The 25,718-nt window shown below is 53.9% G+C and overlaps 4 protein-coding genes across 4 annotated transcripts; 3 read left to right on the forward strand and 1 right to left on the reverse strand.

Moving 5' to 3' along the window:
- Window positions 1–5,405: 5,405 nt before the first annotated feature.
- Window positions 5,406–6,732, forward strand: J4E84_003578 (uncharacterized protein; the record flags this gene model as incomplete). The annotated part of the gene is made up of 2 exons (XM_049386190.1): window positions 5,406–5,883; window positions 5,933–6,732. 2 exons carry the CDS (start codon window positions 5,406–5,408, stop codon window positions 6,730–6,732), a joined length of 1,278 nt encoding a protein of 425 aa, XP_049246039.1.
- Window positions 6,733–7,693: 961 nt separating this feature from the next.
- J4E84_003579 (uncharacterized protein) lies at window positions 7,694–12,599 on the reverse strand (the record flags this gene model as incomplete). Its single annotated transcript, XM_049386191.1, has 2 exons — window positions 7,694–12,435; window positions 12,596–12,599. 2 exons carry the CDS (start codon window positions 12,597–12,599, stop codon window positions 7,694–7,696), a joined length of 4,746 nt encoding a protein of 1,581 aa, XP_049246040.1.
- A 3,340-nt stretch (window positions 12,600–15,939) lies between these two features.
- On the forward strand, window positions 15,940–17,212 carry DYS1 (Deoxyhypusine synthase; the record flags this gene model as incomplete). The annotated part of the gene is made up of 2 exons (XM_049386192.1): window positions 15,940–16,152; window positions 16,352–17,212. 2 exons carry the CDS (start codon window positions 15,940–15,942, stop codon window positions 17,210–17,212), a joined length of 1,074 nt encoding a protein of 357 aa, XP_049246041.1.
- A 946-nt stretch (window positions 17,213–18,158) lies between these two features.
- J4E84_003581 (uncharacterized protein) lies at window positions 18,159–22,172 on the forward strand (the record flags this gene model as incomplete). Its single annotated transcript, XM_049386193.1, has 2 exons — window positions 18,159–18,392; window positions 18,447–22,172. 2 exons carry the CDS (start codon window positions 18,159–18,161, stop codon window positions 22,170–22,172), a joined length of 3,960 nt encoding a protein of 1,319 aa, XP_049246042.1.
- Window positions 22,173–25,718: the final 3,546 nt, after the last annotated feature.

The following is a 25,718-nucleotide window of genomic DNA, read 5'->3' on the forward strand; positions in this document are numbered from 1 at the left end:
TTCTTCTTTCTTTTCCCTTGCGCTCCGATCTGTTTGCTCGTTGTCGTCGTTCAGCCCTCTGTTGGATATATCCTTGGCGGCATGGCTTGCTTTGTTGCAAAAGTTGTTTGATGGCGGACTGGGACACCATTTGAAGCGCACGCATACGCATATCGTCGATACATCTCTCGAATATGCAGGTAGCTTGGTGGTTTGCGTCTTCCTCTTCGTGAGGCGGCGTGTGTATAATATTGAAACTCAATGCAAAACGCATAACTGCACTCTATGTCTTCAATCGCTACTACCATCGTGACCTTGCGCATATTCGCTGTACTCCACATTCAGTTTGCACGCGTCACAGTATGCTCTCAGAAACCAGCACTCAGGATGAAACACCACCCCATCCCATCACACATTCAAATCCCAAGAGACATACGATCAACACATCAAGAACACCATATCACAGCACATATCACCATCATACCAACACCCACCTCACACAAATCACGCACCCCAGCAACCCGTCATACCAACACTCCCCTCTCCCAAATCCTTCCGTCTCACGTGCCTCGACCCCCTGCTCAAACAACCATCTCACCTCGCCCCGCCGCAATCCTTACGTCACACACGGCCACCGCGCTTGTTTCAGAAGCGACTACGCCGTACAATTACACATCACCTCTCTTGCGAGCACGGTCTAGATTTGGGAAGGGACTGGGGGTGCGGAAGTCGGTGCTGCGGGTCCGATTGTGCCTCAATTGACTTGACTTGGGTGTGGCACGGTTGCGTGCGGGTTTGCGGGATGGAGACCGCGTCGGAGTCGGGGGTCGGATTTCGGATGTCGGAGGGAGGAAGGCGGTGGAGGTGGAGGTGGAGTAAGGGTGGAAGCCACATTGATCTACGCGGTGTGGACTTGCTGGTTCGAGGGAACGGTGTCTGTGCGTTTGGTGAGTGGTGTGTGTGGGATGGATGGGTGGGGATGGGAATGTAGGTGGTAGACTTTTGGACGATAGACACGTGGAGTGTGGGGCTGTGCCTAAGGTCTTTTTGCAACTGCAGTGCGAGGCGAGCGTTGTAGATCATGGGGCTGTGGATGGTTGGTAGACTTGGGGGTGATGGTGGTATGAGCGGCTGGCTTGCTGATGCCGTCTTGAAGGCTTCGGGGGGCTGCGGTAGCGAGATCAATTGCCATTCAGCCACTTCGGAATCCTTTTGGCCTTGTCCTTTGATTACTATCACTAATGCATACTTGCTACTTGGGCGTTGTCATCTGGGTATTTGAAATGGGGGGATTGTGAAGTTCAGTTGGCACGGAGTATCCAGCGGCCGTTGCCTCTGTGGGTTGGAGGGGTGGGAAATGGTACTCTTCGCCAATCGGCGATCTGGAGTTGCTGTATCTCACGGTTGGGCAGGTACCTTGCGCCAAAAAGCCGTCATGGGAGCACCCGTTCGGAGGGCTGCCGATTGGTACCCCTCGCTTATGGCTTGAACTATGTGCCAGCATGTCGTACGATTATGTGGTGTGTGGTGGGAAGAAAAAAATCAGGGTGCATGTGTAGCTTCGCGCTAGAAAGCTCGAAGAAGTATCCCTGAGCCTGCTCGAATGGGTGCTTTTTACGGGTGCGTCTCGCCATGTGTAGGCATGCTCTGCGGTACGCTTACGGGAGCGGCGTGTCCATGCCCCATGTTTTCTCTTTCCGGGACTTTGTGTCGCCGGCTGTAGGGGTGCAATGTGTGTGCGTTCAGGAGAATTACGCGCGGTCTGTGAGTGGTTGTGTGGGAGATGATGTTGTGGCTGTAGCTTGCCGTCGCCGAAGGCAGGGTAATTTGCTTGTAGTTGTTCTTTTTGACGTAGCGATGTTACCTCGAGTCAGAGAATACACATGCGGCTGTTTCCTGAGTAGCTCCTCTACTTTCGGGGCGTCAAGTAGCCGACGCATCGTCCATGTTCAAGGGTGGCGGTAAGTTAGTAGGTCGCCACAAGAGGACGCCCTAGCTCGCGATGATTTGGGGACCGGAAACATCAAGTCGACGGTGTAATGTTGAAGTTGGTCTGAAGTGAAGACAGTGGCGTGATGGTTGTCGCTCCGTGGTTGCGCGATGTGGAAGATGCGCTAAGACAAAAGTCGTTAGCACGTGGTGCGCCTGGCGTGTTCCACCGCCTTTTCCCTTCCATTGCGCATGCACACTCCACGAACCTCAACAGTGAGCGCCATTTGCCGTCTTCCCAATACGAGGTTCCTAGTATTCTGGGATATACACACGTCGAGTGTGTGTGCCTGTCGTAATGGAACAGCCTGGTTCATCCTCGGCCGCGCAGACGAAGCGGACCAGGCCAGCCTTACTGTACGTGTCTTTCTCGGGCGACTGAATCTTTCAATACTACATATTTATGACTTTTTTTTCGCGTAAATCAGTAGTTGCGCGTAATCCTAGACTAAATTTGATGACAAGATCCCGGGACCAGACCTTCGTAACGATCAGCACCAGTGATGCCGACACGTACGAGGGGAAGCAGATATACCTGCTGCACAGAGAACTGCTATGCTCTTGTTCGGCTTATTTTGCTGGTGCATTTAAAGGGGGGTTTCGTGAATCTGAAGACAAATCGATCCATCTTCAGGATGTATCGGCCTCGACGATGAGGCTATTTCAATTTTGGCTGTTAAAACAGCCCATCAACTGGTCGACGGATTACATCGTTGACGAAGACGGCTCAAACAAAGTGTCGAAAGACCAACAAGGTAGATCGCTCGGCATCTTGTAGGGTTTCGATCTGACCAAGTGACTGACGAATGTATAGCCGACGCTAAACCTGCGCCTTCCGCGCCCATATCAGAGCCGCGTCCAAGTCCGTCGAAACCTGCGGAATGGGTAATAAGAGAAGGTGAGATCATCTCTTGACCAGTGTCATAGAAGCTAATCCAAGAAGATTTTCTGTTCCAAATGAAACACCCATATCTGAAAACACTGCTCGGTCTATACGCTTTCGCCGACAAGTATGATACGCTACTGCTACGACAGGATGTTATGACACTTCTGGTGGAACTCACGACTTACAGTCGGCAAAACAACGGTGTCAGAGATCAGTGGTCATCGTCCTTGGTCAGGACACTCTACGATGCTCTGCCCTCTACTTCTCCGCTTTGTCAGTACGCTGTCAAAACACGAGCGGTATATCATTATGAGAAAATGACCAAGGAAAGATACGAAAGATACCCACAATCGTTCTTGATCGATCTTTTGATGATAGCTGTCCCGATGAAAGGCCTCTCAACCCTACGAAATGTTAAGGAAGAACTCTCTGACCCTTGCAACTTCCACGAGCATAAGGGTCATAAAGAAGCGATTGCGATCTGCAAGATGAGACAGCAGAAAGAAGGACTTTGGTTCTCTAGCTTTCTGCGAGCATGCATGAGCGAGGTTTACGATATGGGGGATGCCATGCTGGAGTCAAAGTCACAAGCGCAGACGGAGGAAAACCCAAAGTATGAGCCTGACATGTTGGAAAAGAAAGAGGATAAGGCGATACCCTTCTCGGCCGGTGTTGGACTGCCATCAGATTCGACCTTTTCATTCACAATTCCCCGAGGAATGGATGGTAGGTCACAAATGGAACCACCCGTAAGCAATTGGGAAGATTTGGAAGCGTACGATGATTATGAGATCTTGCTCCACGGTGGCTGAGCTGAGACTGTCGTCATCTCACGCGTCGACCCGTCTCCATAGGCCTGCTCTTACCTGGGTCTATGAGTCGAGACCTTAACAAGTCCATGTGAGAGTGTTGACACCAGTCTGAACGACTACCGAGCTGCAATGCGTTGATTTTCTGTTCATGATCAATACTAGAACAGATGTTGCATGCGAAGATGGCAATAGGACCGAAGACGCGTCGAGGTCGCGCTAGTCTCAAATAGTCGCACGCGTCAAGCTTCAACACTTCCCGAGGTGCCCCGAAATCTCTGTTCAGCTCGTAACATCAGCACCTGTACCCAAACTATCCCTCCAGTCACAGCTCAATTCCCATATCTCTCCCCAAAACTCGCAAGTGAGACTGGATCAATTCGCTGGCCCTTTTCAAAGTCACCATAATAACCATGGAAAATGCTGCTAAGAGACCAGCCGAAGCCCAACTGACCAGCCACAAGTCCAAACGTCCGACATTCTCGTGAGTCTCATCAAATCCAGCAAGCTCTAACCCGAATCATAACTATTGACCTCTCGATTGGTCAACCAAACTGATCCGTACCGATAGCACGATAAGCCAAGCGCACGTCACTGTTCGCCTTGATCTTGATGACATTGTCGTCACAGTTCACAAAGATATCGCATGTTTCTACTCAGGGTATTTTCGCAAAGCATTTGGGGGTCCCCTCCTCGAAACAGAGGTGTGGTCAATAAGTTTGCCTGATACCAGGGCAGACATATTCCGCCTGTACCAGGATTGGCTATACGCGCAAGCCTCACGGCATGAGAACTCTACCCCGATCGACACTACGGAGACGGAAAATGCGAGGTATAGGAAGCCTAACAGCAACCCTGACTGGCTGGTTCCAAGGAGTACATTACTGCGCTACTTGCTGCTGCCCTTTACATGCTAATAGCATCACAGATTACCGCCAGGAAACAGCAATTTCAGCTTTCTACGGCGACGTATTCCTCCGCTTGTATGTTTTTGCAGAAGTTTACGACGTGCCGCTGTTGAGGCAGGACATTATGACCTTGATGGTTGACCTTGAAAGACCCACGGGTATTCTGTGTCAGAAGATCGACAGAGACGCCTTGGACAAATCTCTGCTCTCGAATTCGCCGTTCCGAATCTTTTTGCTAAAGTGGATGGCCTTCGTCTTCGTCGGTTATCCGTTGAACACCACGACTGCAGCAGACATCAGAAAATGCTTCTCTCATGATTGGCTTGCCGAAGTGATGTGGATTATAGCCTCCCAACCAAAAGATCCACATCTACGTGAGCGTTTGTATGACGATGTAAAGGATAGTTGCGCATTTCACGAGCACCAGAACGATTGGGATAAGATTCTGTGTCGACGACATCAAGCCTTTGACACCCAGTTCTACACCAACTTTCTGCGCAATATATTCAATCTCGTTTCCGATCTCGATAAAGAATACGGAAGTCCGGAAATAAAGAAAAAGAGAGAAAAGGCGAAAGCGGAGGAACAGATCAGGGTTAAGCTAGAAGAAGACATACAGTCCTCGGGATTTGAAAGCGCCGAGGAAACTTTGGGTGTAGAAGAGTGAACCGTAGATGTTCCTCTGACCAAGCACGGACTCAAGCTTCGTTGGTAGCCTACCGTCGGCCCACGCAATCCGCTCTACCACTCTGCAACACCCCTTCGCGGATATCTCCCACGTACTATCTGCTGGACAAATTGTAGCCCATTTCGATACCCATTACTTCAAAATACATGGCGACATTCGCCCCTCCAGCCCGCCGTGGCGACTTCCTCTACTCATCCGTCCTCTACGCAGACCCTGGCAACGGAAACCACCACGGACGCGCGAGTGTTGCCGAACTCGCGGCTCTCCTCTGCCCGAAAGCCCCCAATCTCTACAGCAAGGGTCGAAAGCCTGAAGTCGCGACACCAGCGAAAGACCAGGTGTGGCATTTCTACACCGCCCAACTCATTCACTATGGACTACCGGTCACCAAGGACAAGAATGCGGCGAAAGTGCGACTCCTGAATGCTATGAACCAGTTCAAACTTGAAGTACCAGCATGGGTTTTGAAGGTCGAGAGCGAACTGAAGGCTGAATGGGAGGCGGAGAATCGGAAATTGAAGAAGAATGGTGGTGCAGTGAGCAAGCAGGCGCCTAAGTCGAAAGCTACTAGCAAGTCAGGTCTTGGAAGCTCTCAGGGTGTAAATGGCGGAGTCAACGTCACTGGTAGGCTTAAAGACCCCTGATGTTTGACGCTGCTAATTCTATCTCGAAGTCAATTTGGCCTTAGGAGGAGCGTCGCTTAGCCAGTATATGGACGCGCAACAGGCGAGCAACAACGCACCAAGGAAGCCAGCACCAGCCAAACGCAAGCGTGCTAGTAGCAACGCCCCTAGCCCGGTAGCGACACCACAGAAAGTTGCGAGAGTCAAGAAAGAGCCAGCGCCAAAGAAAGCACCCATCAAGAAGGAGCCTACCGCCAAGCGATCTATTCCCAAGACCAAGCAAGAGAGCCGCATCTCTGCGCCGCCATCGACTCCCTCACGGTCTCGCATCAAGCAAGAGCAGTACCAGCCCAGCCCCGACCGGATGTACCCATCACCCTACATCAAGTCCGACCCGTACCCAGACTACTACCAACCCTCGCCACCCCTCCTCCTCAGCGGTACCTACTCCATCTCCTGCGAAACCGCCAGCTCCATCTTCAACGACTACAACCTCGACCTCACACTCGCCCGCGACCCCTCCCGCGGTATCTGGTGGGCGACATTCCGCTGGGGCGCCTGGGACGGAATCATCCAGATGAACCCCGGCCCCGGCGACTCCGATAGTTTAGGCCAACCCTGTTCGCTTGGCTGGCGTCTTCGCGATCTGGAGACTGGACAGTTGACGTTTGGTCGCAAGTGTACGGGTTATATGACGTTCTCGGGTGATGGGTCGATGTATGGTTGTTTGTATGAGGTGCCGAGTGTTGGGTCGTTGGAGTTTGAGGGTATGAGGGTTTCTGGTGGGAGCTTGGAGGATGATCTCAAGGGGGAGTGGGATGGCTTTGTTGCGGAGGCGTATCGGCGTTGAGGTTTACGTGGACCTGGCAGAGGGGTTCGCGTAGCCGGTGCCGCTCAGTATAACTGTCTTCATAGGAAACTCGGCCATCGTCATCTAGCTATGGCTCTACCCTACTCATGTACGCGGGTACACAAGAGCTGCTGCCCTTGATGTTACTCAGTGATGGAGAACATCGCAACCCATCACCTTCCTACTTCGTGTGCAGTTACTGTGCTGTACCAGCTGTTTGCGCATCTCGTCGACGCTAAGTATTGCAGTATACGCGAGGCTACTATAAAGCCGTCATGACGCCAAAGATATCAGGCTGAACATGATTCAGCACATTGCCTTGAACGCGCTAGTAATTGCAGTGCAGATCAATCACAGCGAGACACGACCAGATACCTAGTCACTCACGTAGACGACATGGCAGCCTAGTAGGGCCAAGCGATATGGCGCATGTCAGCGCTGTAGCGTGGGACCTCTATTGGGTACTGCCTTGACATACCAATCGGGGGCAACATGTCCGCTCTTCCGCGTTAGGGGTTGCAGTGCAGCTTGCTGCCTAGTTAAAGATGATTGGTAGATATACCCATGTATCTGCGGAATAGTCTCACACGCGTAGAAAGCCTTACTTCACCAGCATCAAGCCCATCAGAACAGTCAAGTTCATTCAGAACCTCTCGCAATTAGCTCGACAGCTACGTATAATACACTACAAGTTTCTACAAGAAAGGTCCAAAAGCCATCTCTTTCTGCTCTTCCAAACCACTCGCTCAGGTATAACAAAAACTAAACAGGCAGGACAAGCACCACCCAACGCCGAAGACAAGACTACCGCGCGGCATGACTGTCGTCCTTTCTCTTAAACATGAACAAGTAAGGCGTCAAGAAACATGACGCCGGGAACGCTGAAGCTATCTACTGAGACACAAAAGAAATCATATGCGTAGAGCATGTAATATCCGCAACGTCAATCGAGCTGGACCCCCTAGCGTTGCCATGGACCACGGTCCTGCGGATGCCTTACACCGCTCGTCCAGTCCATAGGTCCTGTAGGTGGCCGAGGGTCGTGGATTGATCCTGGCCCTGAACTGGGTTGTGGTGGCAGTGGACCCCTCATATCTTGTCTTCCTCGCATGATGCTGTCCCTGTAGTGCGCATCTCGTGCATCTCGTTCGCGCATCTCACGTTCTCTTGAGTTTTGTTCAGCTTCTCTTCGCATATGCTCTTCTCGATTCATCGCTGCCTGGTGTTGAGCTTGAGCTTGGGCTTGCTCCTCGCGGATACGGTCCGTCATGCTGCGATCACGAGGATTGCGCATGAAGTGATGTTGTGGTTCCTCGGGAGGGCGCTGACCATAAAGAGAGTGGTTTGCTACTCCGAGAGACGAGTGCGGAGGATGCTGCAAAGGTGGAGGCTGGCCGTGCTCCGGCCTAGAAAGCGGAGTCTGTGAGCGTTGCGAGAGATATCCCCGATCTTGGGGTTGGTATCGCAGATCTTCATGCATTGGAGGACCTGGCGCACGTAGCGCGGGGTTGGAAAGCTGTTCACGTAGATAATCGGCCCTTTGAGACAACTCACGGCCGGTGTCGCGATCCGAGTGACGAGGATCAAAATCGTGGGCCTCACGAGGATCGCGAGGACGATAAGGCTCCGTCAGTCTACTCAACCCTTGAAAAGGGTGGGCTGGATGCTCGTTGGGCGTTTGTGGGTTCGAGTACGATAGGTTTGCGTTTGAGGCCTGCGAATGGTCGTTGCGTCCGGATGAGTCCCTCTGCTGCTGTGCTATGTGGCTTGTCGACAGGTGCGGACTGGGCCGCATCCCCATAGGTCCAGGTGGCGGGACGCCACTGCCCGGCGGATCAACTTGGGCGTATGGGTTCGGCTGCAGAATCTGCGATGATGCACTCAGTGCTTGCGCATGCTGTGCTGCAGTGGTGCTCGGAACACCATGTCGAGGCAACGACCCAGGCGGCCCACTCACGCTCGACGTGCGCGAATGCGGATTTGGAGAGTTGTTGAAGCCGGCAAGAGGTGGCGGTGTCGGATTTTGACGTGGGGTGTTATGCTGGGAGAAGACAGAACGATGATTGCTGAACATCCTATCGTTGACATTGGGCGGCTGAGGCAGGCCGGTCGGTGTTGAAGAAAGCGACGTGATTTGTGGAGTCTGAGACAATCCTCGGTGGAACGGCTGCTGGGCTTGCCAAGTATCGCGCAGACTTGGCCTACTTACTGATGGCTTGTCCTCAGTCAAGTCGATTGGCCTGTTTGATGTTGCGTTTGCAAGTGAAGACTGCTGAGCATACGAGGCTGGACGGGTATACGGAGATTGAGCAGCCATAGAATCTTCGTAGAGCGGACGTCTTGACGATGACGAGTAGCTTTGCGTCGTGGGAGGAGGAGGCGCGATTGGTGCTGATTGCAGAGGTGTAGAGGTATGCGATGGCGGACCTTGTTCGCTTGGCTTCTTACGTCTGGGCTCCTCAGGATCGGTGTCATTCAGTAAGGACATCAAGTTAGACTTGCGTGGTTCGACAGCCGGCTTTGTTACTGCAGGTGGAGGTGTGTTTTGCATAGGTGGTGGGCCGCGCTGAGGATGCTGTAGTTGAGTGTGAAGCATCGCTTGGGGTTGAGCTGGGGGAAGGCTGACTGGAGGAGGATTCCTAGGCTCTTCTTTGACAGGCGGTGTAAGAATGGTCGACCGTGGCGGCAGCTGTTGCGCACTGTGGCTAGTACTATGACTCGGAGAATACACATCGGCCACCGTTTGGCTGAGCGATTGCGCTTGCGATGAGTGTCGAGAGTGCGAGAACGGCAACGGACGGTGTTCTGGTGATCTCAGTCCAGAATTCGAACGTACTGGCGGCATGATCGGCGGTGCACCACCGGGAGCAAAAGGTCTATGCTGTGACATCTCCTGTGAGATGCGACGTGTGTGTTCATGAAACCGGCGCTGAGCCTCCTGCTCCTGCTGAACTTCAGGTCTACCCGCAACGTCTCGCTCCTGAAAGTGAAGTCCACGATAGAGAGGCGAGTGGTGTTGCTCTTGAGCGCGAGGCTGTGGAGGCGCATGTTGTTGCAATGGCCGGTGTGCCTGTTGGTTACCTGCAGGTTGTGAAGGTGGCCGGGACTCGAAACGTGGAGGTAGGTCTTCGGAAAAGTATCCAGCTCGTGGCCCTTGCGGCTGCGACTTATGCTGCGACATGGAGTGTTGGTGATGATGCTGCGGTGGTGCACGCTGAGGGGGAGCGGGCGGCGACTGCTGTGGTGGTATCGAGGGTACAGACGCCAGGCTAGTCTCTGGTAGGGCAGAATATCCGGGCGGAGGCACCATGGGCTTGCTCTGCACAGGTGCTTGGGCGATAGTGGAGAATCTCGAAGAAGGAGTTGAATGCGGAGGAGATAATTTGGGGTGCACAAGCGGGTTCGGAGGCGGAGACCCATGTTCAGGCGTAGGTGCGATGGGGCGGATAGGTCCCGCTTGTGTGCTCTCGTATCGTCTCTTGGGTGCTGGAGTCGGTGTTGGCGGTGGACCTAGATCATCACCTCGTTCCCTTCGAGCATCTGCCTCTTTTGCTGTCTGCTCCAAGTCTAGTTTGCCACTTTCGACGAGACGCAGATACTGGTTCTTGATCATAGTGTGCGTCTTGGTGCCCATATGCCCTGCAATTGCAATCCAGTCCGTGCCAAAGTGTGCAACATTCTTATCGAAGTCTTGCAACTCGGAGACGGACCAGTAGCTGGATGGGCCAGGTCTCGCACCAGCCTGTATCTTCGGTCGATCCATAAGACTGCCAGGCAGACCAGAAAGCTGCTGCAAATCTCCGGCCAGCATCATCTGATCCTCCACAGGGATAATTGGCATGGGTATGGGCATATCATTCATGGGCCGCTTGCCAAGGTCGTCCTCCATCTTGACTCCCATGTTCTTGTCCTTACGATCGACCTTGACAGGTGAACCTATAGGAACGGCCGCGAGTGGCGTATTCTTCGCCTTCCGGCCAACCTTGTCCTTCGCTGGTTTTCCACGCCGCATGGCCTTTTCTTGCGTGTCGTCGGCGTCGGTTTGCCTGCGTGCTCGGCCTGGTATGGGCATTCCTGTGATCGGGTCGAACTCAGTTTCGGTTGGACCAAATTTGGGTGCCGCATGGCGTCGAGGTCGCCCAGTCTCAGTGACTGGTAAGGGTAAACCGTCCTCTCCTGGTCCTTCGGGTCGGTCCATGTTGGCGATAGCTCCACGACCACGACCAACGGCTCCACCACGCTTCCTGGGAGCCCGAGCTTTGCGGAGTTTACCCTTGTATTCTCTGCCCCATTTGGTAGCATAGTAATGATTGATACAATCCTTGTAGGTACGTTCGGTTCCAACTTCTTTGTAAAGAACTTCAGCAAGCTTACCCCACTTCTTTGCGTATTGGTCCTTGTAGTTATGTACCATGACCCTGTGCTCCTCGGGGGTGAAGTCATCCTCTGGCGGCTCATAGTGAAACACAAAGATTCCTTGGCCGGGTTCGCGTTGGAAGTTAGTGTCGATGAATCTTCTGCGCTGAGCCTCTGCCTCGGTGAGTTCCAATGGTAGATCGGCCTCCTTCTCCGGATCAGCCATGGCTTTGCGTGGCTCTTTGTCTTTCTTCCCTAGCTTTTCCTCTTCGGCAGTCTTCAAAGACTCTTTGATGACAGCTTCCAGATCAAGCTCAGTAGCCCATCGACTCGCGTGGCTCCTCCGGCCTGTAGGAGCGAGCGACCCGTCCAGAATCCCTGTCATCGCAGCATTTTGTACATCGGGAGTGACAGCCTTCAGTGTTGGTTCGGCTGACGGCTGTCTATCCTGATCGTCTTGATCGCGCTCCTCGTCCAAGGGACGGATGGACACACGCCACGCTCTATACGCAGCTGCGTATCGTTCGAGAATCTGATCAGTGTTTAGCTCGGGCTCGATGCTCTTGCGTAGTTTGCTTCGAATGGCGTTCATGATATCGTCAGATAGGTTTGGTCGGTCTTGCCCAATGTCCGATAGAGGCGTTGGCGGGCCTGAGCCTAGATAGGGCAACGAACTGAGGTCGTGTAAGGTTTCCTGCTCTGCAGAGGTCTCACGTCGTAGGCGAAGCGCCATCGTTGCGGGTGCAGCCGACCTCTCTTCGATCTCCTCTTTGTCTTCCATCTCGACATCCTCGGACTCTTCCGCCTTAGGTGTCGGTAGATCTGCCGTGATACTCTCTGGGGCGGGTTGAGTAGTGGTTGGTTCCACAGGACGTGCTTGCACGGGCGAAAGATGTGACTCTTCCTGCTCCTGGGGAAAGGGTGTGCTTGTCTCTTCGACGGACACCACATCTGGCTGTGTCTGAGGAAGATGCTCGACATTGAGGCATGACAGCAGAACAATCTCCTGCAAGGGAGTTGTAGCGCGCAAATGCGGAGCACTCAAATCGACCCGTTTGGCCTCTAGACGTGCTCGCTCTCGGTTATATTTCGCCTCAGACTCAGCGAAGTCATCCTCGTCAAGATCAAGATCATCATCAGAGTCTTGCAGAGCTTCCGGGGCGGACGACGCAGCCGACATGGGTGCCTTGGCCACTCGAGGTGACGCTTCTGCCATGACGACATCAGAGTGTCGCCTAGTCTCGATCGGAGTAGGTTTAGGTGGGGGAACCACAGGACGCTCTGCGGATACCGCACGTTCTCTCGGTCTTTCGACGTCGGTTTGAATGCGTGAAAACGATGGCGATACTGATTTTGCTTGCGAATTACGCTGCATCTGTGCAGCAGAGACGCTATGCTCGAGTCGAGGGGCTTTAGGGGCAGTACCGAACGGTCTTTCACGATCATCAGCCGGAAATTCGCGCTTGGTTGGCACCGACGGTCGGCTCGAATTGAATCCAGGCCGTACCCATTGCATGCTCTTAGGGCCGCCGCTCAATGGGCCTCTAGCGGGAGGAAAGCCAGGCCTGTCCGATTGCGGATAGGATAAAAGTGGCCTAGGAGCCATCGGAGTGCGGTCAGCTTTAGGGCCCGTAGGTATATTCGCTGGTAAGCTTTGCGGAGATGTGTTGATCGTAGAGCCTCCTCCGCCACCATTACGCGGACCAAACCCTGAAGGATTCGCACTGGGAGATGCATCTCGAGGAGTGTACTGTGGTAGAGTTGCCCTTGAGAACGATGGAGATACGTTGACTCGTGCCGCTTGAGGAGCTGTAGGTGGTGCACGCGGTCGTGCAGCAGGGCCTTGTGGAGGCGACTTCGCAACACCTGATGGCGCAGTAGGAGCGGTTAGTGGAGCTGATGGTGCCATGGTGGGAACTTTAGGAGGCGCAGCCATTTGGGGCGAGATCGGGACCTTGGCAGTCACATTGTCTGAGCCTGGTACATCAGTGGCCTGAGATGGAACAACAGTAGGAGGAATAGAAGGTGGTTCCATACGTGTTGGAGCCGGATGGGACACTCTGCTCTCTTGCTTTGGTACTTCTCCAAGCAGCGGACGATCCGGCGCCCGATCAGCTTTTGGCCCAGTGGGTGGTAGTGTCGAGAGGCCTGGGGGAATGGTTGCCTTTGGTGCAGTTGGAATTACTGCTGCCTTCACAGGAGTAACAGGAGCAGCAAGTGTGGCAGGACCGACAGAGGTGTTAGTAGTAGAAGCAGGAGTAGGCTGAGCAGGCTTCGGTGGTGCTACTGTCGCAGCGCTTGGCTTGTTGTCAGAGATGGGCGCCCTCCAAACATTGGAACCACCGAAGGCTGGAATGGAAGCAGGAGGCGATGAAGCACGCGGAGCGTACCTCTCCCTGGACGCTTCAGCGCGGCTGGCCAGGAGAGCCTCGTCTTTCCCTGGCTCCCGCCGAGGATCCTTGGCAGAGAGAGGATCGATAGCAACAGAAGATCGTCTTGAGTAAGTATCTCCCTGAGGCCCTAGCCTGTCAGACGGAGACGCATGGTGAGCTGAGTGCGGGGTTGGCCCCGTAGGCGTACCAGGTAGATGCCTCAGATCAGAAGGGCCCGGACCTCGGTGCGTGTCCAACGCCCGTAGTCCTGGTTTCGCAGCACCTGCTGGGCCGATGTAGGAGTCGTACTCTCTGGGGAGCCTTCGATCGTCACGTTCTCTCCTGTCGAAATCGCGATCTTCTCGAATGTCTCGCTCCTGGCGCCTTGGGGGTGTCCGACTCCGCGGCCGATATGTCCGTTCCGGAATGCGATCACGTGAGTCGTGGTGTCTTTCCCGGTCATCGTTGTGGAAGTTTCGACCGCGCCCAGAAAATCCGCCTCGTCCTCGGCCAATGCCTCCGCCACGATACGATGAAGCTGTACCGGGGAGTGGGGGGTCAGAGTAGGTGGAACCAGCGGAAGGGGGGCCGTCTCGTGAGTTTCGTCGTGCACGATTGACATCCAAATCTCGCGGTACAAAGTCCCTCTGATCGCGCGGATCTCTTGAGTCCCGGATAGGTGAGCGCCTTGGTGGGGTCGGCCGTCGCTCGCGCCGATCAAAGTCGCGGTCTCGGTCACGATCTGCCCTCCAGGAATTTTGGGAGTTGTGTGGAAACCCAGGACCGCTGCTTAATGGTGGCGCAGTACGTAGTGGTGTAGCTTCACCTCGGCCAGCAAATCCTCGGCCTCTATCATCGCGTGGCGCTGCAGATGCACTTGATGGTGGACCCACTGGCGGGCCACGTGGCGCATCGGAAAGAGATTTTGGACCTTTCGGAACTTCTCTTGAGAAGCCGCCAGGCTCTGCATTTGGTCTAAAGGTTTCGTTACCCCTTGGGGGGTAACCGCTACTAAAGTTGGATGGTCTTCGATCTCGATCCCGGTAGGGCGGCGACCTGTCGCGGGGATATCTGCCGTTCTCCGGATACCGTGAAGCAGACATGTTGGTGGTTGCTTACTGTACAAAGAACCTGCGACTGCGGCATGGGCACAGGTAAAGGTCGTATGTCAAAGCGGATTGGAAATCTCGGTCGTAAGCGCAGGCCCGGATCGCGTGCAGTGGTCGTAGCAAACGGATGGTGCAGAAAAGAAAAAGGGTTCCTTTGATGTACCGTTGTGTGTAATCTCAAGAGTGATCGCGCGATTGGCCGGCGAATTGTTGTGTCCCAGGTTGACGTCAACCACAGGGTGTCAGTCGAGGTTCGTGTTTGCAAGCCGTGGTAGACGAGGCGCTAGCGGCAAGGCCCGTGCTTCGAAACCAGGGAATTAGGGAAAGCGCCAAACCCCGATCCGTGGTGGAACAGGTGCAGCTGCTCGGCGCCGGGAGCTGAGATTCGATCTGCTATTGTCGCCTTTACGCCCAAAACGCCCGTTTCGTGCCGTAAACGCGTCAAACTGGCCCTGGAGGTCAGGCAAAGTCGTCTGGAGATACTGGAGAGTGTGAGAAGCGCGCAGCGGTCAACAAAGGCAGTCTGGCGCCGTGTTGAAGATGCTCTGCAGCCCGTTGACGTGGCGCTGGGTCTCTTTGTGAGGGAGGCCTGGGCACGTGAGGCAGCACCTTGTCGATGCTGGGAACGAAGAATGGAGTGGCTCTTTAGCCAGGCTGTGCGCCGCTGGGCCGTGGCAGCATAGTGTCGTGGAGAGGGTCGTTGTCGCAAGGTAGGTGTGATGATGAGAAAGGGAACGTCGAGGAGACCAGAACACGAACGAAGCACTGACACACCCAGCCATGACGGATGCCTGCAAGTCAAAATGGACGCCCCGGCTGGCCTGCAACGGCCTAGCGAGGGGAATCCATCCAGACATGACAGCCGGCCTCTGATTGGTCCGCAGTTGGACATTTCGATTATCTGCAGGGGTGGGCAGCCGCTGGTTTTGCTTCAGATTCCAGCCCTGGCTCCACTAGGGGATTTGGTGACGATCCCAGCCCGGGCCCCTTCACCAACACGGACAGACACCGCTGCACGGCAGATGCTGGACACGATGCACGCCTGGAGGACCGGCGGGAGTATTGTGCGATGATGCGACACCGTGGCCCTCCCACACGCTGATGACAAAAGGGCTGGCAGTCTCCTTAGCTGGATCGACCCGAGAACTAGCCTCACACGAGCAGGGATTAGACTGCCATGCCTTAGCTCCAATCCACGGGTGCCCAGGTGTGGGGGCTTCTTTTTCCTCAAAATCTGCCGCCGCACCGACTCACAAATAGCACAGTACGAGAGTTGCAACCGTCCAGAGAACGCCGAGCAGCCCGACGACGCGCCAGAACATCGCGATAGTGCCGCTGCAGCGACTGCCCAACCGAGATTGCCCACTGCCATGGCTAGCAACTCTTCGGCCCCTACCGGCGCCACTGATGCAGTCTTGAAGCCATCCGAGCCCGTGCCTGAGGGTGCGCAAGAGGTGCAGGGCATCGACTTCAACCAGTACGCGTCGCGCAGCATCACTGTCGAGGAGCTGGTGGGCGGCTATGCCAACATGGGCTTTCAGGCGACTTCGGTGGGAGAGGCTGTACGCATCATCAACGATATGGTGAGTTGCTTCTGCCCGGAATATCCGAATGCGCGTGCTGCGCCGCTGCGGCGTGTCAGCGTCAAGTGCGGAGACAGCACTTGCGTATGCCGGGAATCTCCCGTCCGTGCGCGGTCCCGAAAGACGAATCATTTAGCCTGATTTGGCGACGCGACACCACCGCATTGAGAAGCTTGGGTTCGCTGCTAACAGATAACAGCGCGCATGGAGAGACCCTGAGACCAAGGAGCCCACGACGATATTCCTTGGGTACACGTCAAATCTGATATCCTCGGGGCTGCGCGAGACGCTGCGGTACCTGGTCCAGCACAAACACGTTTCTGCCATCGTGACGACCGCAGGCGGCGTCGAAGAGGACTTCATCAAATGCCTCGCGCCGACATACCTCGGCGCTTTCTCCACTCCCGGCGCTGGACTGCGCCAAAAGGGCATGAACCGCATCGGCAATCTTGTCGTGCCTAACAGCAACTACTGCGCGTTCGAGGACTGGGTAGTGCCCATCCTGGACAAGATGCTGGAGGAGCAGGAAGCGAGCAAGAAAACGGACGAGCCATTGTACTGGACGCCTAGCAAGGTCATCCACCGTCTGGGCAAGGAAATCAACGACGAGCGATCAGTCTACTACTGGGCGTGGAAGAACGACATCCCCGTCTTCTGCCCAGCGCTGACAGACGGAAGCCTGGGCGACATGCTGTACTTCCACACATTCAAGTCATCACCAGAGCAGCTGCGCGTCGATATCGTAGAGGACATTAGAAGGATAAACACAATCGCCGTGAGAGCGAAGAGGACGGGCATGATTGTCCTGGGCGGAGGACTGGTGAAGCATCACATCGCCAATGCGAACCTGATGCGCAACGGAGCCGACAGCGCGGTGTACATCAACACCGCGCAAGAATTTGACGGGAGTGATGCAGGCGCACGGCCAGACGAAGCTGTCAGCTGGGGAAAGATTAAGCTAGATGGAGATAGCGTGAAGGTGTACGCAGAGGCGACGGTGGTGTTTCCGCTCATTGTTGCGGCCACTTTCGCACGGGTGCAAAGGTCGCAAGGGCAATAACAACAGGCGCTATACGCCATGCAGCACTCCAATAGCTCGTGCAATAAAGACCATGTTGTTGATTGACCGGAATAAGTGGGCTGGCATGTAAGGACGACTGCTGTATGGAGCAACGTTGTTGGTGCGGAGAGCGGACGCAGGGAAGGCGCGGACGGGCCCACCTTCCCCACTAGTCTCAAAGCTCTAGCGTGACTGCCTAGCCGGTCACTGTGGAGGTTAATCGATAAGGGAGCTGAGAGCTCCGTGATGACGACGAATGCGCCTTGTCCGCGCAGCCTTGTGCGATGAGTCAACCTCTGAAGCGCGTCGTCGGAGAGGCTGTAAAGGGCGCAGAGCCTCCAGGTTGAAGGCGCTGACGCCAAAGCTCCTTCGATTCGGGATAGCGCAGCGCGTGGGCCAGCCGATTCCCAGGTAGCTTTACCGCCTCACTCTGTACCTCTGTTGGCAATCGTGCCGCATGCTGGTAGGCTGCAGCCTTGTCAAGCTCCAGCCACGCCCAGGTTATCTTTCCTTCTTCTCCAACTCCAATTTCTACAGTCGCGAGCCATATCTCCAGAAGCACACGTCGGATGCTCATTGTATCCATACACCCTCGTCGACGCGATAACGCTACTAGCCTGCTGCACTCACCGATAAAAGCAACACACCACTGTCGTGCAGCCTCGTGCATATCTCCTCTCACTCATCTCTCCATTTGTACTTTTACCCAGCTTTACCTGCACTCCCGCCCGTCAAACGCCCGCTCTCCACTTTCACATGCGCCTCTACCGCTGCAGCAAACATGAGCGTCAGCGTAGAGCCACCACTGCACTTTAGCCAGCAGCTCTCCAGCCCGCCACACTCACCAAACCCCGTACTCCATGCGCAGACGCCAGCTTCTCCTCCACCGCCGCCGCCACCGCCTGCAGCCGAATCGATCATGAGCACCTCCACTTCCGCGAACACAATGCCTTCTACAGGCCAAAACCACGATCGGGGCGATGCAGATATGCAAGATGGAGATGAGCCCACCCATCGCGATGCTTCCACGAACACCATCGCTGTCGATATCTCGGCTATAGATGAGGACGCTATGGACGTTACACCGGATGCCGAGACGGAGCCGTTACCACAGAACAGCCCGGCTGAAGCACAAGAAGCTACCATTACTTCACCCACATCGCCTGCGCCAGAGCAAACGGTATGACAATGTCTTCTACTGGCTTGTATTTGCACCAGTGCTAACCTGCCTCAGACAGCGACCATCATTCCCATAGAGCCTCCTCCACCCGTAGACCTCGACGCACTACCTCCCCCTGCTGATCCAAGCACACAGCCCCCGCCTCCCCCGCCACCAGCCGACCCCCCTCGCTCTGATTCAGGATCCGACGACGACGACGATGGCCTCCCGCCGTGGCACGCGCTTCCAGAAGACTTGTCATCGCCTGACGAGGAAGAAGTGAAGATGATCGAGGAGAGGGGTGAACACAGTGCTCTAGACCATGAATACTGGGAGAGCGAGGCGTTCAAACCTCTGGACCATCCGGAGTATACCGCTGGTGAAGCAGGACGTATCCACTGGGCAATCGATGCGTATAATGGGACCCAGGAAAAGCCGAACCATGAAGTGCTTATGAAGTCTGATATCGTCACGATTGGGGGTCACCAATGGCAGATCAAGTTTTATCCTAAGGGGAACGATTCAGACTACCTAAGCGTCTATCTCGAATGCCTGAGCGTTCAGGACTCGAAGGACGACAACAATGAGGACGCGCGCAAAGACATGCCCCGCGAAGAGGCCTCTGAGCCAAGTGGAGAGAAGAAGGCTGACGAAGGTATGGTCATGTCCGAACATGCGCCAGCAGACGATCCGACAGGCGTGTCGCTTCAGCATGAGCAGTCTACGCAAGAGCGCAGTGAAAGCACGAAGTCGGAAGACGTCCAGGCACCAACCGCACTAGTCGTCTCTCAACACTCGCCTCTTCCGCTTCTTGGATCAAAACAAATGCCCAAGCGGAATAGCGTTGCCGCGCAGATATCGGTCGTTCTCTACAACCCAACAGAGCCTCGCGTGAACTACTCGCGGAATGCTTTACATCGCTTCTGCAATGGATCTCCTGATTGGGGCTGGACTCGTTTTCACGGACCGCACTACGATATATCTCGCCGTCAGCATGGTCAGCGCATGGCGCTTCTTCGTGACGACAAACTTGCTTTCACTGCCTACATTCGGGTCGTGGAAGACCAGACGGATTGTTTATGGGAGCATCCCATTCGTGAGAATCCGTGGGACAGTTTTGCAATGACGGGCCTGCAAGCTCTTATGCTTTCACCTGGCGGGAACATGATGTCTGCAATTGCCTCGTGGATGCTGTTCAAGCCTTTTCGAAACTTGTTGTACAGCATAGTCGTTGCGGACCCTAGCAATGAGCCTTTCACTCGGCCGAAGCCACTCATTAGCGCTTTACAGCAAGTCCTATACTCGCTTCGCACTCAAGTCGAGCCTGGAGCTGGTCCAGTCGCTCTTGATGGCATTCTGGATGCACTAGAGTGGTACCGCATACACGACGGCCTCCATAAATTGGATGTGATAGAGACTTGGGAAGTCTTGCGCCTAAAGCTCGAAGAGGAACTTCAAGGAACGCCTCAGGCCGACCAGCTGAATGCTATGTGTGGACCAAAGCGCGACAATTCGATTGGTAGACCCAGCTACCGCGTACCTGTGGAAGGTGTGGAGAGTATGCAGCGCGCTGTCAACGAATCGGCGGATCTCATTATGCCTGGACAGCCTCTGCCAGAATTGTTGACCGTCGAGCTGAACCGACATAAATTCGACAGCGCGAAGACGCGTTCGCACATCAAGGTGCTGAACAAAGTGACCCTTGACGACCGGATATCAGTTGGTGACACTCCCTATACACTGTATGGGTTTGTTGTGCATAAGCAAACACTTCAATCCTATATATACCAGCCGATACTTCGACCTGAAGGCCCTGGTTCGCGCTGGTATATCTACAGTGATGGAAAAGATGAGAGCCAAGTCAAATGCCTTCCCAAACGCGAAGCAGTCGATGCGCACGAAGGCAAGCCTGGTAGTACTCAGATTATTGGCAACGACGCCGTGGCATACATTGCCATGTATGTGCGAGACGATGTAGCTCAGTCAGTATTCGTATCAGACGCCAAATCCGAACAGTGGGATGTCCCGGAGTGGCTCAAGCGGGAAGTAGAGGCCAAGAAGAACCAATCTTCTCTTCCTCCAATGCCATCATTACCAACGCACGAGCCGAACTCTGCGACAGAAGAAGAGAAGGCAGAGAAGGTCACAGCACAGCCACCCAAGACACTCGATTTCCGCGTCGTTGATTCAAGAGTATACCTAGGGCACGAAGGTCCAGGTATATTTGACTTCTTTGATGCGAAGTGGGAAGGTTCAGAGCTCATCCACACATTGACGCTATCAAGCAATGACGGATGCAAAGAAATTCGCCACAAGTTGTTCGGCCTTTTGAAGAACGTCAAGGACCCACGACAGATAAAGTTTTGGTTTCTAGACCCCACGCAAGGATCTCTGGACCGACCGAACCTCCTCGGTACCGGACTCATTGAGTTCTCAGCCGGTAGCTACAGCCCGCACATAGATGCCAAGGAATGGACTCTGGAGTCTCCAGATTACCGGAGCATCTGGGTACACGTCATCGACTTCGAGAAGCTGCCTGAGCTCCCGAAAGAGGCTCCAGAGGTTCCAGAGGCTCCCTCGGTCCAGGCGGGTGAAGTTGCGGCAGATATCATCCAAGTTGTCGAGACTGTAATCGAGCCTTCCAGTACCCCGCCGCCACCACCACCACCGCAGATGACTTCACATTCGGAGGATACGCCTATGAGCGACCCTGATGAGCCCGCTATTGCACCTTCAGAACAACGCAACGATACTGCTATGCTGGAAGTGGAGCCAACTCCAGCCGTTGATCCACCGGCTGTTGATGTTGTAATCCCAGGTGCAGGTCCTAGCGACACCGAGATGGGTGGCACACAAGAGGATATGCTGCTGCCACCACCTCCACCTCCCCCGGTTGATACACCCGCAGAACCTCTACAACCACCCCCACCAGTGCGCAACCCCACTCCTGAACCACCTCCAGATGAGATTTATTTCTTTCTCAAATTCTGGAACGCGGAAAAGCAAGCCCTAGAAGCTCGTGGATCGCATACTACACTTAAGTCTGCTAGATTGGATGACACGATCGTGGCATTGCTTGAAATTCCAACGGAAGACAAGAAGAAGATGGAGATGTGGGAGGAGGACGAGCTGACTAACACGCGATCACTGAAGCATCGCCGTACCTTTGCGCAAGTGGATCTACACAACGCGTGTATCATCATCGTTTCGTTACCGCTCTCGGCTGAGAAACGCAACGAACTCGCCGCTCGCGCTGCGCTGGCAGACCCTCAATCCTACCTTCAGTTCCGCGCTTTCGCTCGCAACTTCCCACACAAGTTACAAGGCCACTTTACCTACGACTATTTCTCGAGCGAGTACTACAAAGGCGAAGTTGTGAATGGCTATCCTCATGGCCATGGTACTAGAATATATCACTCTGGCGCTACATATAGCGGCTCCTTCCGCCTAGCCCAACGCTACGGTCATGGTCTATACACCTTCCAGAACGGCGACACCTACGATGGTGACTGGGTCGACAACCAGCAACACGGTACTGGAACTTACGTCGAGGCCGCCAGTGGCAACACATACGTAGGCGGGTGGCAGAACGACAAGAAGTTCGGCGAAGGTGTTACGCACTGGAAGAACGCACAAGAGTCGGAGAAACTCTGCAGGATTTGCTGGGAAGGAGATGCCGAAGCTGCCTTCTATGACTGCGGTCATGTGGTTGCTTGTCTGCCGTGCGCACGGGAAGTGCAGACTTGCCCCGTCTGCAGGAAGCGGGTATTGAGCTCTATCAAGCTGTACTATGCAGCCTAGTCTCGTAAGGGCATTACTCTCGTTTAGCGATGCACGCCAAACTAGGGAAAAACTGAACAGCGTGGAGCTTACGTCGACGTTGGGTAACCTAGTTTGCGAAGTATTGGGTCAATATAGTCTGCAGACCTGTTCAGTTGTTTTATTGTATGAGGTGGATGTATACACAAGATGTACGGTATGGGGATAGGGGTCAAGGAGTTTTTATGCTTTGGTCACACATCACAAGAATGAGACATGGGTCGGACCCGAGTGGGCTACACATGGATAGGCGTTTAGGTGGAAATGGGGTAGGCGTTCACTTCTTCTTTTTATATTATATTACCCCAACGGGAAGGCCAATCCTGAACGCGCACCATGGTGATAGACAACAGTGGTAAACAATATTGGAGTCTATTTTTCTTTGAACCCTTTTACATTCATAATTTTGCGGTGATGTCGACTGCAGCGTGCTAGTTCAGTGTCTTCCTTGAGTGCTAGGACGTACTAGTTGCGACATGACTTTATGGTTATCCGCACGTGTGGTCTGCTTCATGACTCAGTTCTTTGTCAATCGGTGGCTACACAGAATGACATACATAATGGAGAGCATATTGTGAACCACCCTGTTTGTTCAATCACGTGTGGTTTGACAATGCTTGATACATCTTGCGCAAGCCTGGTGTTTGCACGTGCCTCCTATGTAGCTAGTTGTTGAATCTAGCTACTTAGATATTGAGGCTCGTGCACTGCAATCTCTAGCGTGGAGGAGCCGGCCTATCAGACCCACCCGTGGACTCATGCAATCGCCATGCCGTCCAATCGATATTGATTGTACTGCATTCTCTAGCGCTGACCAGCTGTGCTTCCATCCCGTGTCAGCAGTGAGAGCCTGAGACTTCGGGCTTACCATCTCAACGCGTGGTGCACTGCAATTCTTAGCGTGGATGAGACGTACGGACTGTGGCTGTGCAGGCACAGCCACCCGATGGCGCCTTGCTCGTTATCCTCGAACCTGGGAAGGACGTCATGTTTGAGGTGGGGTATACTGTGATCCAATCAGCGAGCGCGCGCATCCGCAAACACAGCCGCGAAATCCTAATCCAGCGTTGCACTGCAATTCTTAGCGTGGACGAGCTCTTCCGAGTGTTGCTGCCTGACTCTTTAGCCTTGCGCTTCATGACTGTCGAATCATCTAGCCGAAAACTTTTCCAAGTAGTATTCTGTCCACGGGTATGTAGCATTTCACTTGTGGTACTTAGGATCAATAAGAATACATTCGTGAGCTCTAAGATGAAAGCTGGGCGACGAAGAAAGCGTCTGTGATGGGATAAGTCTTGCAACTTGGGAGAGTGGCCAATTTCCGCTGCACCGGTAGAAACCTGGGAAGGGTGACTACCTAGGTATCTCAATAGTCGTGCGGGGGCATGAGCACCGTGTTGGGGTCATGCGACTTTCACCATAGACGAAAACCAGCTCTTGAACTTGCTGGCATTTAGAAAGCATACTTCTCTTCCCCCACCCTACACCCCCGATATTTAGCGAGGAAGAGGAGGTCTGTTGCATGACCACCATACGTGGACGCCCTTGGCATGGATGAGCGTTCATGATAATGGAAAGACCACGAAGGCTCTGCTGGATAATTACTGGAACTACCTAGGTATGAACTCCTCATATCATCAATCGAAATAATTTCCGTACCGCCCGGCCTCAAACGCTTGAAGATCTTCGGCCGTACTACCTAGATCAGGGCCACAGTACACGTACACCACAAAACCACGATTGTGAAATCCTGTGCTGCTGTTAGCCACTTGTGGCCAGTGTCAATGCTTTCGTACATACTTCCGTTTGCGTCGTTTGCGGAGTTTGCATGGCAGTACCATGCAGCGTGTTCTCGCAGGCGTGGCATCTTTGATACGAGTGTATTGGGGTTGATTGAAAAAGCCATGAGCGCAAGAAAGATAGAAAGATCACCCTTTAGGCCGCCATATTGTTGGTACGGCGTCAAATTCGAAGGGCCATGGTAAATGTCGGGCAATAAAAATCAGGCCAGACGGAGTCACGTCGTTGGCACCTCAATGTTGAGTGTGTCCCATGTAGACTGAGACTGGACGAGTAGTCTTCATTGTGGTCGTGGTCGAAGCTGAGACTGTTCCACTGCCCCTCTTCAGGGCCAAATGTTGGTGCATCTGTAATGGAAAGAGTTAGTGTGTTGATCGTCGCAAAACCAAGGGAGAGCCATCATGGTACTGTGAGATCTGGGTGACAGAGATTGCACTACGATATAGTGGAATGTTCTACAACGTGGAGGGATTGTCTTACCGCCTTCCGCTACAAAAAATCCTTTACCCCCGTTGTAGTAGATAGAAGTAGTGGTAAACACTCTCCATGCACTAGGCGGCTCTGGTATCTCACGTACATCTGACCCACACTTCCACCATTTTCCTGTAACACCCCCATTGACGCGTATGATCCTTGGACGTTCGCCCGCCTCCAAAATGGATTCCTGTCTGGTCTCGTCGATTCTGAATATGAATTGAATCGCTGCCAAAGCTGCATGCATCGTTGGAGCTTGATGCAAAGGATCCTTGCTACTTGCATTACTAAATTCAAAGTGATCGATAGGGTTCGACTCATCCGCAGTCGTGATACCACTGGGGTGCGAGTTTGTGGCGCTCGAAAGGACTGCAGAAGGCGAGCTCAACATCGGTAAAAGCGGCTCTTCTCTTGAAGCTCTGATTACCTCTCTCTGCAGTCTTTTCAGCGCGTTCTCCCGTCCTTCTCCGTATATCAGGGGCATATGAATACCGAAAAGTCCGAGTAATGAGTATGCTGCATCTTCTTCCCGCTTAGTGGTGCGTTTGCGTGCCCATGAAATTCGTTCTTCAACTGAGAAGTTCGACAGTGGGCTTCCAAGTAGAGCTGCTTCAGCAATACCAGTAGTCCATTGAATCTGTGCGAGGAGTGTCGTACGATCCCCGAGTCGATATCCGTCCTGTGAGTAGAATTCGATAGACATAGGAGCAAGGAGTTCCTGGAGTGTCCAGCCCCGAGTGAACCACCTGCTGCTTCGAAAATCCGATAGCCACGCTAACTCAGAGTCTGTATCTTGAGGCGAGGCGGCTCCAACAGTGACGTCGGCAAGATACACGTAACAAATGACCGCATTCTGGTACCAGCGATACATGGAGTTAACGGCCTCGCCGACCTCCTGGCTACTCTCCTGTTTGATGCAGCATGTATCGACCCAGAAGAAATGGATGTCGTCCCTTTGAGCTTGTTCTCCACAAAATCGGACTTTGCGGTAACCGAAAGGTTTGCTTCTTGCGCGGTTCTTTTTGACATCTTTGAATGAAATCTCGTCGTCGTCAGCACCCCATGTGTGCGATAGAATGGCGTAAGGAGGAATGCTGTTTCCGAAATGTTCGACGAGGCTGAGGTCACCATCGCTGGTGATCTGAAGAAGACGCATTTGGACGAGGTGTGATGAGCGAGGCCTGACGCACCGGACCAAAGATGGTGTCGCAAAGCGCTGCCTGTCAGTGAATGTGGTGCAGTCAAATGTCGCGT

The sequence above is a fragment of the Alternaria hordeiaustralica genome (assembly GCF_023758085.1).
Source record: "Alternaria hordeiaustralica strain BMP 2776 chromosome Unknown scaffold_5, whole genome shotgun sequence".
Classification (NCBI taxonomy): Eukaryota; Fungi; Ascomycota; class Dothideomycetes; order Pleosporales; family Pleosporaceae; genus Alternaria; species Alternaria hordeiaustralica.